At 39.6% G+C, this 16,010-nt stretch overlaps 1 protein-coding gene across 1 annotated transcript; it reads left to right on the top strand.

The window, feature by feature from the left end:
- Window positions 1–4,048: 4,048 nt before the first annotated feature.
- On the top strand, window positions 4,049–15,963 carry LOC132262120 (neurotrimin-like). Its single transcript, XM_059761260.1, has 8 exons — window positions 4,049–4,212; window positions 11,944–12,041; window positions 12,101–12,308; window positions 13,641–13,799; window positions 13,890–14,018; window positions 14,689–14,823; window positions 15,350–15,499; window positions 15,566–15,963. The coding sequence occupies exons 1-8, from the start codon at window positions 4,089–4,091 to the stop codon at window positions 15,748–15,750; spliced, it is 1,188 nt and encodes a 395-aa protein (XP_059617243.1). The 5' UTR covers window positions 4,049–4,088; the 3' UTR covers window positions 15,751–15,963.
- The last annotated feature ends 47 nt before the right edge of the window (window positions 15,964–16,010 follow it).

Consider the following 16,010-nt stretch of genomic DNA (forward strand, 5'->3'; position numbering starts at 1 on the left):
AGACGTGGAATTAAATAAAAATTTACGTTATTAGGCATCATGGATGTAATGCTATATCTATCGTCTGGTGGAGGGTTGCAAAAAGGGTGTCTGGCAAAAAAGTGCTTACGAGACTTTTGGGTTCATTACACATAATGCCATGCAAAGAGAGCGAGAGAGGGTGTCATTCGTTAGTGTGTTTCCCTCCTTTTCTCTGCGCCCTTTTTATCATACCGAAGAGGAATTCCAATGTTTTCTACATATGTGACAGGAATTACACATATAGAAAAGATTTCCCTCTATCTCTCGTGGCCCCCCTTTTTCGCATTCGTAGGGAAAGTTATCAACATCCGTTTGACGGCTTATCGATACATCATATATCTAGAGATCGTGCTATTTATTGGATATTTCCATCCTTTCTGCCTGTCACAGCGAACCGATACTGACTGCTGGGACGTCAGCTTTATGAGCTGGGGACGCAGCATTGTCGGCGTGTGTGGAAAAAATATATATGCGAGGAAGGAATTGCGAGAGCGCCAAGTGACTGAAAGGCATCCACATCTCACCCAAACATTCTCAACACTCGTCGCATGAGAAATTATGGAAATTGAATGGAGAGCAGAAGCACTTTTTCCAGCTTTCTTTGCACTTGATTCCGTGCGCCGCACATATCGGGTGGCGAGATGGAAATATCCAGATGCTGAGTTGGGAGTAATAGCAAATTATTGAATTTAAAAATATTCAAATGAAAAGCACAGGAGAATGGTGGCAAAAAGGCGTCCGCTTGCTTCGGAACATTGAAATTCATGATGATAAACGATATAGAGGCGCCTCAATTGTGTTGTTGAATTTTCAAGTCATCCCCTGGCTTTTCCCGCGGCCGCCTTTGTTCCATTTCCACACTCCGCCCCACCTGACCAGGTGAGGAATGCAATATTAGGGCTGATTTGGTGAGAAATCTTTACGTCTGTGCGGCGAAATCTGGAGAAATCCCAGCCACATTGAGTGCGAAAGCACGCCTAAACGGCCTAAACTTTAATATAAAACCCTAATAGGATTGAGAGGCGGTGAGAGAGTGGAATAAACTTGACGGTGAGACGCTATAAATATTTCAGGAGAAAAATTGAAGACAATCGTGTTCGATATTTTTTACCATAAATTTTCTATACATTCCATATTGAAATTCATAACACGGAAGTACAAGGGCGGGAGGAGTGGAGCAGAAAAAGACGTGTAAATCTTAAATCAATGTCTCAACGTGAGACATAGGCGTTGTATGGAGATTTCCATTTTCTTCCACTTGCACTGTGACGGGAAAAAATGATGAGCATGAGAAAGAGAGAGCATTGTCACGTCGCTCTAAGAACAGTCCACAAGTCCCCTTGTAAATTAATAATAATTCTACCCTGAAAATGGACACAAAACGCCCTAAATATCCATGAGAATACATGTAATAGTGTGGGAGTGGGAAGAATGGTGAGAGAATACCGATCATTTCGGTAAAATAGCATTTTATGGAAAGAGTTTCGGTCCACAGGGACTTTTAAGATTTATGATTCGGCAAGCCACCTGTCCCAATTCCACTAGCAAGATATTTTCTTGTAGCAAAACACAGGGTGAGAGAGAGAGAATGCTCCGGAGCACTGCAACATTTTTCTCTTAGCGCCCCACCGACCGTCCGTACCTTTAAATTCCAAGAACAAATGGCAAGGGGCATTTTTCTCCCCGTGGAAAATTAAACGATTCCGATGCGAGATGAAGATGTCATTAAATCGAATATTATGTAATGCGGAAGGAAAGGAATTCCCTCGTCCGCCCCCGCTTGGCGCCTTATCAACGGTGGGCGGGCGAGTGTATTGGCTTGCGAGGGATGCTGCGGAATATGCGGATAGATGGAGGGTGAAAGAAATAAAACCATAGAGTGAAACTTATTAGATTGCACTGAGAGACGTTGGGAACAGATATAGGACTTAATAAATTGATTACATTACTTATATACTTTTGTTGGTTTCTGCGGCATTTGCGGGAGGGGGGAAAAAGTTTTTCCAATCTTTTTACACTCCACTCGATTTATTCCCACACATATCATATGGAGCGAGAATGAATTGATGTTGTTGTACAATTTTCCCAGAGATAATTACACAGAGAATTTCATCGATAACCCCATCGAGGAGCCCCTCCAGAATCCCCACTCACCCAGTTCTTTCGGCTTCCGCTCCAATTCATCACGTAGGTGGAGAGATCCTTGAGACCGGGGAGAATTTCCACGTAGCGTAGTGTAATTGAGTTTATAGTGGAGGGTATGGAAATGATATTTTGGCCTCCAGCAACTGTGGTCTACCCCTCGTCTTTTATTACGGCATTATTCTCTTCTTAAAACACATCCTTAAATCTTATTCTTTGACCGTATATCACTCACTCACAGTGTCTCTCACACGAGCAGCTCTGCTGAGGGCCAATTTCATATACGATAGAGTGTATATGAATTTATTATGTTATATATTAAGCAGGTCACAGCTGAATCTCACTTGTGCTGCAGTACTTCAGGTATTTGTCCTGATCTTCCGATTTATGTATTGTCTTGGGTGGGAGATTTTGACCACGTAAATTCTTTTGCCTCTACTTGCATCGGCGCTCACGCTCTCCCCTCGACTTCAGAAGAATCGCCTTCACTCTTTCTCTGAGTAAATGTTCTTCTTTCTTAAGGCCACATTGTCTCTTCATTTGTCATCTGTTGAATTTGAATAATTGCAAATTGTGTAAAAACCAAAAATTCAATTTTCGAGCTGAAGATTAGGTTTTCATACATATATTCTATAAAACATCAGTGAGAATTATACGAGTGTAGTGGCCTAAAGTTTTCTTTCCTCTACTCCATTAGTATGCTACAATCATGAAATCTTTTAAGTTGTAACGATTGAATTTGAAACAAACAATGATTTCAAATGAACAGCTCTCTATATGATATTTCCTTTCCGAAAGCTCAGGAAAGCTCATCAAAACATTCAGGACACGTGACTTTCCCTTGTTCTAAACACACAGAAAATTCAAATGAAAATTGGTATGAAGCTTTGCTATTTAGTACTCAAAGCTCTGCCTTTCACACCAATTCAAGGGGCAAAACCATTCCACATGATTTTACGCACTTTGTTTCATCCCAATTTGTCTGTACAGAATGATAATTCATGACTTATTTACTAAAACCTTCCACTGAGATAAACTTAGTTATCAATTGAAGAAAAGTCGTTGTCTAGTTATTGTCGTTTAATTGGCAATTTGTGCGAATTTGAGGGTCAGTAGGAGTTTGCTGCTGAGCAGAGGGAAGTTTTGGTGGGTGGCGCAAAAAGAGTTTCTTGCTGACATTGCTATCTTCCGACTCGTTGCCCCCTCTAATTAGCTCATGATTGTTTGAACCATTTGAATTTGCTTGTTATTCGCTTGCTCTTGGCTCGGGGAAAATAGATTGGGGGTTATTTGTCATTCGCAGATGCTTTAAAGATTTTTATTTGCTCTCCCCGCTCGCGAGCCTGCAAAGAGTGTTGCATGTGCGAATGCTCCAAGGTATCGTCAGTATTGTTTTGAGGTGCAAATTGAATTATGAAATCATAATCGATTCGCGTGAAGAGTCGCGAGATGAAAAGGAATCATATGATTAGGTTATTAATTGCTAATTTCCATTTTAAATCACTCACCGGCTGCCTCACTGGGGGTTGAGGGGTGACGACAGACATTCTGGGCCATGAATAATTGATACTCCGAAGTGATTCGCCGTGCAGCTTTTTCAATCTTCCTCGCCATACTCCTTGGCATGAAAGAAGAAATGACCAATTATGATATTATGGGGAAGATTTGTGGAGGTGGATGGTTTTCCTCCATGGGATTTGCTGTTTTGTGAATTGAAATGCTTTATCGGTTGAACTCGAAAGTGGCGCATGCGATTCTGACAACTGGGAGCCACGCGAAGGGTTCACCGTGACTGTTTATTAATTTTGAGATTCAGTTAGTGAATGAACTTTCGTTGGGAAATACTGGAAACAGGTCGACAGGGTGCGAACAGCGACTTCCCGCGTTCTCAAGTGGCACTTTCTCGATTTAGATGAGATTGATTAATGTGTGATTTGTGGACAGACATTGATTTGAGGCGACCCAGCAGTCAAAGGATGAAATTTCTGTCAATATCCCTACTATTTATAGCTTTGCAGGAAGTAATTGTCGCAACTCCTGACATAAATGGCAAGTTGTTCAGCAGTTTTATCCATTTTTTGGCAATTTTCTCAAATTATATATAATAATCCAACCTTCCCGTGTTACAAAATGTATTTTACCAGAAGCATTGTTGTTGAGTGAATTGAATGTATTCAGTTTGACTTTTAGCATTCACATTGTGGGTGAACTTTGGCGGTGAAATTCCAAGAAATCTACACTGCATCAAGTAGCATGTGTACAGCAAGAGTGTTCATGATTCAATTGAATTTCTATAAATGTAGTTTTCCATCAGTGAAACCACCTCAGCCAACCCGATGGCTGTACTTGAATGCCCTCTAACGCTCCACGATCCTCTTCCTGCCCAGAAATTAGATAGAAGAGGAGCACAGAAATCACACACTTGTTCCTCTGAACTACATTAAACACTGCAAACACTGTGCAGAGGGCTTTTGTGGCGCACAACCACATAATATGGGGTTGTAATTCGACGAGAAGGGCGCCCACGGGGGTCAACAGAGGAAAATAGCCGCGATGTTGAGTGATTTTTGAGGAATTGGAAAGAATGAAATGCCGAGGCGAATCATTTCTTCAAATGTCATGAACTTTCTTCGCTGAAATATGGAGCAATTCGTTTCAAAGTATCATTTTGGCGTCAGTCAAAATTCACTTTCAACCACGATATGCACGAGAGAAAAGTATTAAGGATTTTTGCCATGGAAAGAAATGATTTCTTTTCACCACACTCGACTCAACGGGGGTGAATATAAAGCATGTGCGTGGATAATGTGATTGTGGGCAGTGTATTGAAATGAGGGTTGTTTATTGAGGCAGTCTTGTAAGTAATTAGCATGTACTGGAGACACTCGAAATCAATTTGGGCTCTGTCTAATTATCTATTTTTCACTTTTCCACCCTCTTTCTCACATCGACTCGCACTTTCCCTGGGCAGACAGAAAATTGTTGCTCTTTCGATGATTTTGACCAAATTGCCGCCACTATATTTACATGTTTGTTCTTGATAAATGTTGTCTAATTGATTGACTTGACCAGAGTCTCAAAATGGGGAAAATATTGCAGAATTTTTCCCATTTCTTTCTTTTAATTCATCATTAATTTTAGGATGAAACAATGCAACATTATTACATGTTAAGTTCCATTGTTTGTGCAAATTATCTTTAGGATTAGACAAAGTGATATTGTTTCGTTAAAGAGCTTTTGGTCACACAGTTCAAGACTGTATTTTCTAAATTGTCATTTAACAAAATCCTCGAGTCGCTCTTCAGCTTAAATGCACGCATGAATAGTCATTTCTGTGAAAGATTTCAATGCACTTTTCCCAGAGCAAATACTCGGTATTTTCTATATACTTATTGAGAATATTTCCTGTTGGGTTAAAAATGCAAGTGCCTTTCAATGAATTGATTGTTAAATATTGAACGAGTGGGAAAGCTTAAAAGCCGTCAACGTCAATTTCAAGATTTACCCAAACATCCAACGAATATACAAAGCTGCGGGAGAAAAAACTAGAAGCATTGCATAGGGAAGTGTGTTTATTGACGCGAGAGGTGCAGGGTTGACAAATAAAAATCTCACAGGAGTTGCATCTCTCATATCTTTTAGCGGGAGTGGGTGTAAGCCATGGGATTATTTTGATCAAACTCAAGCGGAATTGGAAGATGTTTCTCGACACAAACCTCTCCAGTTAACAGAGTTGCAGCCACTTAATTAGGATTGGCATCCTGTTGACAATATCCCGGAACACATTCTCATGCAGTTCAACTTCAAATGGTTATTTTTTCTCATTCACACAACAAACTTTGTCGGGGAAAAATTGGAAATTCATACTGCAATATGGTTGAATTTGTACATGAAAAGATTGGTAATTTATGGGTTATTTTTTCACATGTGCCAATTGAATTAAATACAAACAATTACTTGATATTAATTGAAGTTATCGCAATGCGAACAGGGATTTAATATTGCATTTAAAAACATCATGTTTGTTAGGGGAAAACAGAGAATAATAAATCTTTCTTTGCTTCAGGGGCGACAGAAGGAAACCACACTCGGAGTTGATGGCTAATTGTGAAAATGTCTTGAAAAATTGATTCCGAAAGTGGGGGTGGTTTCTGATTCAAATCTCCCGCCATTTCTAATAATACCGCCTGCAAAGTTAGTAAATAATATTTGATTCGATCGACGTCTAAGCAGCGAACATGCAACATTGAAATTACACGGCGCACAATTCAGAAATTGCCACAAAGGCACATATGTATGAAAATACTAGCTCTGTGTTGGGGACTTTCTTTCACTCATTGTAGTATTTGCTTTCTGGTGACCACTATTATTGCTCCTTTGGCTCTTTTGGCGCGCTGGGGAAGTATCGTGTCGCCCTCTCGTCAACCTATTGCCCCTCACATGTCCCGCAAGCACACGCCTCAATCTTCAGTCTGGGCCTTTCTCCTCTGGCCTAATGATATTTCTCAAGTCCTCTCCCTGCCATTTTCTCACTATTTGACTTCTCCGCGTGCTCACTTAAGAATATTATTACATAACGACCATAATTCCTTCAACCTCTTCTCCTGATTTGCCTTTCACCTTCCCTCCTCTCCTCACGCGTATATTAAAATAATACTCTCAACACATACAGAGAACATTGTCCACACTGTGTGTAACCTCACACGGAGTCAAATCACAATAATTACAGCTTATTATATTGTTTCTGTTGTAAGAGAATTGAGGTGATCATCGATCAAAAGTTGTACTTAATTTACCTGAAAGAAGTTCCACACTGTGTGTAAGAAAGTCACTCTTGTAAGAAGCGAAATTATGTGAAGAATCTTCCTTTGCTGAGTCTTTGGCTATATTTTCGAGACTGTTTTTCACCATAATTCGTGAAATCTCGTCATTTTCCTGCTAATTGCATAATTAAGAGATGTTTGTAAATTAAGATGAGGCGGAAGAAGCAGTCAGCAAAATCCTTTAGAGTGAAAAATACTTCTAACAAAGTTGGAAAGGTGACAGATAAATGATTTAGAATCGACTAGATTCAGAAATATTATAGTTGAAGCATATTATGGGATCAAATCGCAGTCATGAGCTTGAATTCTATTAGACAAGCAAATTGCACTTCATGTTTTAATCCTCATGTGAACGTTTAAAGAAGATCTCTTATCTTCTCTTCACCAACTCGTCACACCCACTTCTCCCCCCTGGTCTATTGGACTTAATGTCAATCCTGCGAAGAGTATCAAAGAGCAAATGACTTGGCATTTAAGGTTTTCATTGGCACAGAGCTCAGTTAATCTGCAATATCATAAATTCATAAGTACTAATGGTGCATCTGGATGTTATTTTTCTTGGTTGTCATTTGGAGAAACTGTCCCGATGATGCATCTAATTTGCTGGGGATGCGCAAAAAGGGAATATTTGCTCGACACTTTACTGCTAAACGGTGTAATAATTTTGTGGGACGAAAGTGTCATGAGAGGCGACATAAGGAAAAGTTAAAATGTCACTTTGCTGCCTTTTCATTTAATGTTGATAGGACAATATTATTTTTTATTATTATGATATTTGAAATTTATTGTTTGCCATGAGGATGGCACGGAGTGGTGGAAGAAATTACATTTATTCGCTCTTTGCGTGAGGGTGAGAAAAATCCTTACATTGCAGCTTATTTGTGCCTCGTCTAGGACGTGTATTTTCTCAGTGGAAATTGATGGGTGCAAATTAAGGGGTGGGTGGTTATATTTTTGGTGGGCAGAATCACCTTAGAGAAATATCAAATGACTCAGCTGCAAATTAAATAGTAATTTAGCGACTTTGGGGAGTCATTTTCACTGCCTTATTGCCACGTATTTATTCACCACGTGTTTTTCTTCCACTGCCATTGATTTGCGCTCTCGCCTTGGGGGGACTTTTTGGCGGATTTCAGAGACCTTCCCTGCGATAGTTGGGTATTTTAATATTGGGGAGCGAAAGGGGAGAAAAATTGACGATTGTGGCAAAATGAAAGAAACACGCAACGTCTGTGGGTTTGCATTGATTTATTTATTAAGGCAAATTACTCGTGAGAAGTTGTCGCGATTCTAGAATAAAAATCTCTCTAACTTGAGAGTATTTTTCCCTTAAATCGCAGTCACTTATTGATAAAGATTTCCGGGGTGGAAAATAGGCGAAAACTTCACTCCTTGATGTACACTTATATTGTCGGAAATTGAGAGTCGCCTCAACACTGAATGAGATGCATTTGCGAGTTTCCAGTAAAAGCGAAGAGTTGTGATGAAAATTATTAAATACCTCCATGCAATTTCACTGGTGGACGGAATTCCACCAGACCACCCACTCTTTATCCACTCATTCACGATTCTATCTCGCAAAAGTGATAGTCGCCCTACAATGTAATTTTTAATTTATACAATTTCTTCCCCAACCAAGAGAGGGAAGAGTCGTGAGAAAAATCTCAAAGCTATTCAGGTGCGGTGTTGCAATATAGAATTTTCCGCATATAGATTTTTTTTTTTAATAAAATTCATTTCCCCATTTTTTGGCGTGTGCATTTTATATCCTCTCTCGCAGCGTCAAACGTGGATGGGGAGGCGTTTTTGTGCTTCCCCGGCGTGGGAAAATTGTTAGATTTTTCAAAATGCCAGGATTTATTACTTTCACATATAGTCATGATACTACATGGAAGAGAGTGACTAACTGAATAAATTTGCAGATTTGCGGTGCTCTTTTCAACAGAAATCATCGCGTAGTTTTGGGGCAAAGTGGAGGAATTTCCCGCGAGATTGCTGTGAGTTATATCACTTCGGGCGGTGTGGAAAAAATGCAAATCACTTAAATCATCCCAACAAGCTGGAAAATCCATGAAATTGACCGACTCGAGGGAGGAGCGAGTGTATATTAAAAGCCAGAATATCTCAATCCCTCTCCACCTCATCGTATATGATAAATGATGAATGTTAATTTGCCACATCGCTGATGTGCCCGTGAAGACTTTATGCAATAATTTGCATTGTAATCGCCCTGCAGACGGAATAGCCGGACGATGCATATTTATTAAAAGATATTTTATAGTTGCAAAATGGATGCCTTATCGTAGAGAATATCCATCGCTAAATTCACTTGAATCAGGGAATAAACGCATAATTCATGCCGCGTGATTGAGATTAAAACGCCGCGATAGGGAATATTTCATAAGGGATTTTTTTTTCCAAATGCCCCCCAATTTGTTTTCAAATCACTCACCGGAACACATTGCTGGTATCTTGGGCAAATTGGTGAGTTATTTTTTTTACCCATTTTATTGTACTACACAGGAGAGGCTTCTTTTGATGTTGAAGGATAATGTTTCCAGTGCACTTTTGCGGTGGAAAAGAAGAAGAGAATAGAGAAATCATCCTTATTTTTCGCATGGTTTATCACATGTTATTTTAACGAGAGATTTTACGTTTTCACAAATGCACTTCAATTCCACTGATTATTACATTTATCATGAAATGTTGTGTCTCTATCTTATCTAATTAAATTTTAACACTTTAGTACTAGGATATATTATAATTTGCAAAATAATAAATCGCAAATTGAAAATCTCAAATGATTTGTTTATTTAATGGAAGATTTGTCGTCACAATGTTTACTTTCCGCAAACAAAGTGTGAACGAATTACTGCATTTACAGATATTTTTAAATGCTCTGCGATTGTGTTCCTCCCCTCGGGAAATACCATAGCAAAATTCACCCGCTGGAAGTTTTGCGAAAGTCCTCCTAAACTGTCTGGTGGCTTCTCTATTCCGACACTTCAGTACTGATACCAGTGGCACAAGTGCAAGTTGAAAGTGAGGCTTTTGTGAAAATTGTTCAGTGGCACGATTTGCATTCTGCACGCTAATCAATTCGTGAAAAGCACGATAATGGCGCACAATTAGGAACTTCTCGATCACGCATTTTAAAATTGCAAGCCATTTGCCCAAATGATTGCACTTTGGCAAACTTTGCTTTTCAGCACTTCCCATTTTCCCACCCCCGCAATTTATATTAAATTCAATTGTCTGCCTGAATATTTTTAGTTGGCGCTCTCGCGCTCCTTTGTGCTGTGGCATCTTCAGCTTTTGTTTAATTACAGGAGAGAAAAAGCACCGAAATTTGCCACAAGTAAAAGTGTTAATTTGCACATGGTGGAGAGTAATTAATTGGGCGGTTGGGAAAAAAGCATCTGATTTTTGGTAAAATTGGTGCGAGATGATTTTCAGAAATTGGCAGAAGGGCTGCAAAGTCGACACGTGTGAGAAAATTCATGTTTCATTAGCAAATTAAACAAGTCACAGTGGCGATCCTCATCTGGGCTGAGCCCAGAATTCCTCACCATTGTCAAATTAGACACGCTCTGTGAGCAGAATTTACACTACTTGAGGGAATGTTCCACCGCGTGCCATTCTGTTTGGCTAATTTGAGTGACTTCTTGTGCTAAATGTCTCGCAACTTTGGCCATTGACAATTCCACAACATGCCAAAATGCTCATTTAAATTCCCCAAAAGTCACTCTTCTTATCGCGATAATTTGCATAATAATTAACACATTTGATTGAAAGTGTCTTCACGCAAAAATACCACCACAATAAATGTAAATCATGACCTATTCGTGACATTCACATCTTTTTCGAACTGATGATGCGCAATAGAGTAAGCTTTGGTGACATTAGAAACACCCTCGTTGTGCATAAGTAAATGAGATGCAAAAATAAAACATCTCTTTGATCTCTTCTGCAAACATTTATGTGATTTTTTGCCCAAGCGTTCTGGGTATCAGGGAGGAATAATTAGCATAGATTGCATTCAGAAAATCCTCAATATTTGCATTGGCAGCATGGCAATTATTTAAAAGTTTAGCATCAATCAAAAAGCCTGATGAAAATGTTGCATCACAACATGCAAAATTCTCATCTCCAGATGAATGTTTTTTACGTGCGAACGCACATAAAAGTCCATTGGGTATTTACCTATTTTTGTAAAATAGTGTGCACTTTGAATTCTCAGTTACCTATTGAAAAAAAAGTTAATGATAAAGGTTTGAAATGGTTGCAATTCATCGCAGATACAAGTATTCATGTACATATCTAGATTTCGCAGTGTTTATATCGGATTTTACTTTAAAAAGTGTTGAATTTAAGGATACCGCCCATTGATTCACAAAATTTAGAACACTGAAAATTAGGAGAGTGCCCAGTTGTTGTGGAGGCACATCGTTAAAAATTTCTAGTTAGCTATATCAGAAAGACTTTGAATTGCTGGATATATTAAGGGTAATAACGTATCAAGAGAAGTTTTACCAAAATTAAATACCGAAACCAATATCCATGTTCACCCCTCAGTTCCCTAATTCCTGGAATATTTTAAAATTGAGTGGGTGAAAATCGCAGAGCATAGAGTTTTATGCATGAATGCTGCAACAATAACATTTAATTCTGCCCCAAAAGATGGGAGGCAATAATATAATGATGCGCCAAGTTGTAAAATGAAAATTGTGTAATGAATTGAAATAACAAGCTCTGAACCATATGTTTGCCATTTATTGTTGCAATTATGCTTAGGAGAGCCAGAGTCGAGAATCATTGTGTAAATATGCTAAATCGGGCGTGAGATATAAATTTCATGCTCTTCTCGCGCCCCTGAGTTTCATGTGGGATTTATGGTGCTTTCAGAGCTTTTCTGATTTTCATATTAGCCTGTTTTTCTTCAATGGAATCCTTGCAGGAGATCCTAGCTTTAGTGCACCGATTGCAAACATCACAGTTCCTGTCGGACGAGAGGCAGTAATGACGTGTATCGTTCACGATTTGGTTTCTTTCAAGGTGATTTTGAGGCGATATTTGCGCGTATTGTTTGTATTTATGCGTGCTTTGTGGTTCAGGTTGCCTTCTTGCGCGTTGATACGCAAACCATCCTCACCATTCAGTCCACGGTGATCACGAAGAACCACCGCATCGGTATCACGCACACGGAGAACAGGATCTGGCAGTTGAGGATTAAGGATGTGCGGGAGTCGGACAGAGGCTGGTACATGTGCCAAATAAACACAGACCCGATGAAGAGCCAAGTTGGATATTTGGATGTTGTGGGTGAGCAGAAAATCATTTTCCTCAAATCTGCCTTATGAATTATTCCAGCAAGGACCAATTCTTTTTTTTTATTCTTAGATTGTACATAAAACAAACATTCCTAAATTAAGTAATTCCCAAAGCAAGATTTAATTGCCCAATAACTCCGTATGGGAGAGGCCTCGAATAAAAATGAAAATTTCCTCCATAATTGACTTTCACCCCAATGACTTTATTGTTATGAATTGAAACAGTGCTTTATTATTAGTATTAATAAAAGGCTTTGGAGCCACTTTTTTGCTGCTCGCTGCGCGAACCATTTTATGACATCTTATTGTTCATTTCTTCTCCCTCGAAACGGGGCCAATAAAAAAATCAGGCAAGGTGGCTTAATGGGTGGCCACTTGAGGGTTGGAGATTGACGATCAATTTGCTACTTTGTGTCAATTTGCCTATCAGGGGCACAAAGTGAGAGGAGATATTCAAATGAGGGGATAAGTTTCGTGAATGGCTAAGTCGCGGTCTGACTGTCTGGCTTTTGTGCTGGATGATGAGGAGAATTGTTAGTGTAAAAATTGACATGAGAAGCGTGACCAATTCTCAACGGGCGCCACTTTAATAGCGCGCTCAACTTTCACCAACATATTATTTGTAGACGGTGTAATTTTCCCTTTTTCCTCCACCATTTCTCCCCCATTCTTGCCACTTCTCGTGCCTCTCTAGACGTGGATTTTTTCGCCAAAGTACCACTAATCCAAATTCATCTACACAAATAGTCAGAATTCCTTCAAGCCCTCGCACTTACCCCATATGTATTTATTAAAATGTCTAATAATAACGTAATAGAATTCTGCAGAGGTTCCAACACAATAGTAAAAAAAAGGGCAGAAGGAAATGTAAAAGGTATGATTTTTGCTGAAAATATTCCTCGTGGGCAATATGTACATTTCCACGATACATGAGAGCGAACAACATGGGAAAAAGGCAGTCAATTAAATGCAATGAAAATGAAACAAGTCATGAAATTCCATTTCCGCCACCAACACTCAATCAAGATGGGCTTCGTGGCGCATTTGCTGGCACACAAAAGTCTTTTGCATGGCTTTCGGCTTCTGGGGATTGTGAAAATGCCTCAGCATTGATTTTCCCGTCTACACAGCGAAGCTCCTCTGCAGAGCGATATTAGTTTATTGACACGGGGATTTTCTCAATTCCATATTCCGCCCGCAATTGAGTCAATTTGCTCTCTAATGAGTGTGATGGCTTTGCACTGTTTGAGAGCAGACGGCAATAATGGAGACTGGAATAATGCTGATTTGTTGTATCGTTGCATCACTCCGCATTCATTTGCAGTTCCCCCGGACATTCTGGACTACCCGACGAGCCAGGACATGATCGTGAGGGAAGGCTACAATGTCAGTCTCAACTGTGCGGCCGTGGGATCTCCAGAGCCGATGATCACGTGGCGTCGCGAACGAGGAAAACCCCTTTTGTCCGTTGGCAGCAGAGAGAGTGAGCTTAGTAGATATAGAGAAGAAATATCGCCTGAGATTTGCGAATTAACCCATTCCTTTCTTCTGCAATTGCTTGCACTCTGGGCAGTCTTCAGCGCCGAAGGACCGTCACTCATGATTCCCCGTGTCAATCGTCATCACATGGGAGCTTATCTGTGCATTGCCTCAAACGGAATTCCGCCAACGGTGAGCAAGCGGATAATGGTCATTGTCAATTGTGAGTACCTTCATGGAGATTGATGAATTTTAAGCACAGCATTTCCTCATCACGCTTCTTGTCGATTGGCTGGCAAATTGCAACATTCCGTGGACACGCCGCGAACAGCGCGAACTGGGGTGTGAGAAGAAAATGAAACAAAAATAAAAAGTTGTTATTAGAGGTTTCTGGAATTAAGCGAAAAATCAATTTCATCGAATAATAGCCGCTAGCTTCCCACGTTCAACCTCACACCATCGGTGTGCATTTCACGCTTTGTGCCATCAATTGAATTTATTTCGGCAGGAGTGCGAGAAAAGCTCGCGGGCACCGCGAATGGGGCACTTTTTGTCGTCACTGTTTCTGGATTAACCGGACGCGTCGTGCTGTACTTAAGAGATTCATTGGATTTACGGCGACTGGGCGTGAGAAGAAAATCCATCTCATCAGTGACGGTCCAATGGGAACCGCATTGGAAATTAAATGAATATGAAGATAGGAAATGACGAAAATTGCTGCACAAAAATATAGATTGATATATTCCTGGGGATACATTGCCATGCAATCCATCCAATTTTGCCAATGAGGAAGTAAATCACGGGAGTGGGAAAATTGCTGTTGAAATTAATTTGGATTTGATTGAATTTGAATATTTCACCGAGAAATTTGTTCTTTCAACGTCTCTTGGCAGTTCCGCCGACAATTTGGGTGAGACATCAGAGCTTTTCTGTCGCCATCGGCCAAAAAATCACGCTCGAGTGCATAACAGAGAGTCACCCCAATTCGGTGAATTATTGGCTCCGCGGCAAAGGAGATATTGTGCAAGGTGAGCATAATGAAAATACACTTGGTCAGGTCTTTGATTGGATTCAGCGTGAAATTCTTCTGCCTGGGAAATTCAACTCTTTTGAGCTTTCATGATAGATATAGTTATGGTGACCTGAATTTAAGCACTTTATACAGATTGACTCGGGGATTGATATGAGTTAATCGAGCTGACGTTCTTTGCAGTAATTTTTTTCAGTGTTTTCATTTTTTCAATTTTGGAAAATGATTGATTTTCCATTTTTACTGAGACAGCCAAGTGTCGAAACACTTTTGACAATATTTATTTCAATAATTCCAAGAATTTTCAAGACAACAAAATATTTTGATTTACTCTTTACTGTAAAAAAAAATATTCGGAGAACAACAATATTATTTCATAATAAAACATTCTTCATTGTTTAAATTTTAATATGTTTCTATAGAATACAATGAATGGAAAATGATCAGTAATGGAACTTTTCAATTTTATCAACTTGAATTTTTCAGTGTTTCATGTCTCACTAAAATTGTAATTCATTTTTCAGGCGGAAGTTACGAACAATTGATGCTTGAAAACGTCTACAAAGTGATCATGAAGCTCGTCATTCGTCCGGTTAAAGCAACAGACTTTGGCATTTATAAGTGCATAGCAAAAAACTCCTTGGGTGAATCTGAAGAAATAATTTCAGTTCATCGTAAGATGTCAACATTCTCCACTAAATTGTCAATCGAGTTAATTCACAGCTTCTCATTACTTGCAGATAAATCAAAACCCGTTGACTTGTTGGCCTATCATCAGCCAAATCACCTGAGCGCATCCTTTGCCAACAGCTCAGCCACATTTCGCAATACAGACTGGAATCTGCAGCCCTTCTCCCACTCCAGCGCCCTGTCCATCGTCCCGGAGTGCATTCTGGTGCTTTGGGGAGTCGTCGTGGCGTCGTGAAGGTGGAGAAATTCCTGTTTTCAATAGCGCTGCTCATGTAAATATCCTTAAGCTGAAGAGGAAATTATAGACGAAAACAGCAATAGCGAAATGGGTGGAGCATTAGAAGCAAAATTAAGCATTGTTTGTATCTAGAAAGGTAGTGAATTATCTGGAAATTTCCGTATAGAGCGTAAGATGTACGATAGAGTTAAGAGTAACAATAAAATTTGAAGAGAAAGACGATCTCTTAAGAGTCTCTTAAGGATTGTGTCCTCGCT

The sequence above is a fragment of the Phlebotomus argentipes genome, unplaced genomic scaffold (assembly GCF_947086385.1).
Source record: "Phlebotomus argentipes unplaced genomic scaffold, Phlebotomus argentipes genome assembly contig_15, whole genome shotgun sequence".
NCBI lineage: Eukaryota > Metazoa > Arthropoda > Insecta > Diptera > Psychodidae > Phlebotomus > Phlebotomus argentipes.

Coding starts and splice junctions, on each gene's coding strand:
- LOC132262120 (XM_059761260.1), top strand. CDS start 4,089: ATGTGTGATTTGTGGACAGACATTGATTTGAGGCGACCCAGCAGTCAA. Junction 12,042..12,100: donor ACGATTTGGTTTCTTTCAAG/GTGATTTTGAGG, acceptor TTTGTGGTTCAG/GTTGCCTTCTTGCGCGTTGA. Junction 15,500..15,565: donor AGAAATAATTTCAGTTCATC/GTAAGATGTCAA, acceptor CATTACTTGCAG/ATAAATCAAAACCCGTTGAC.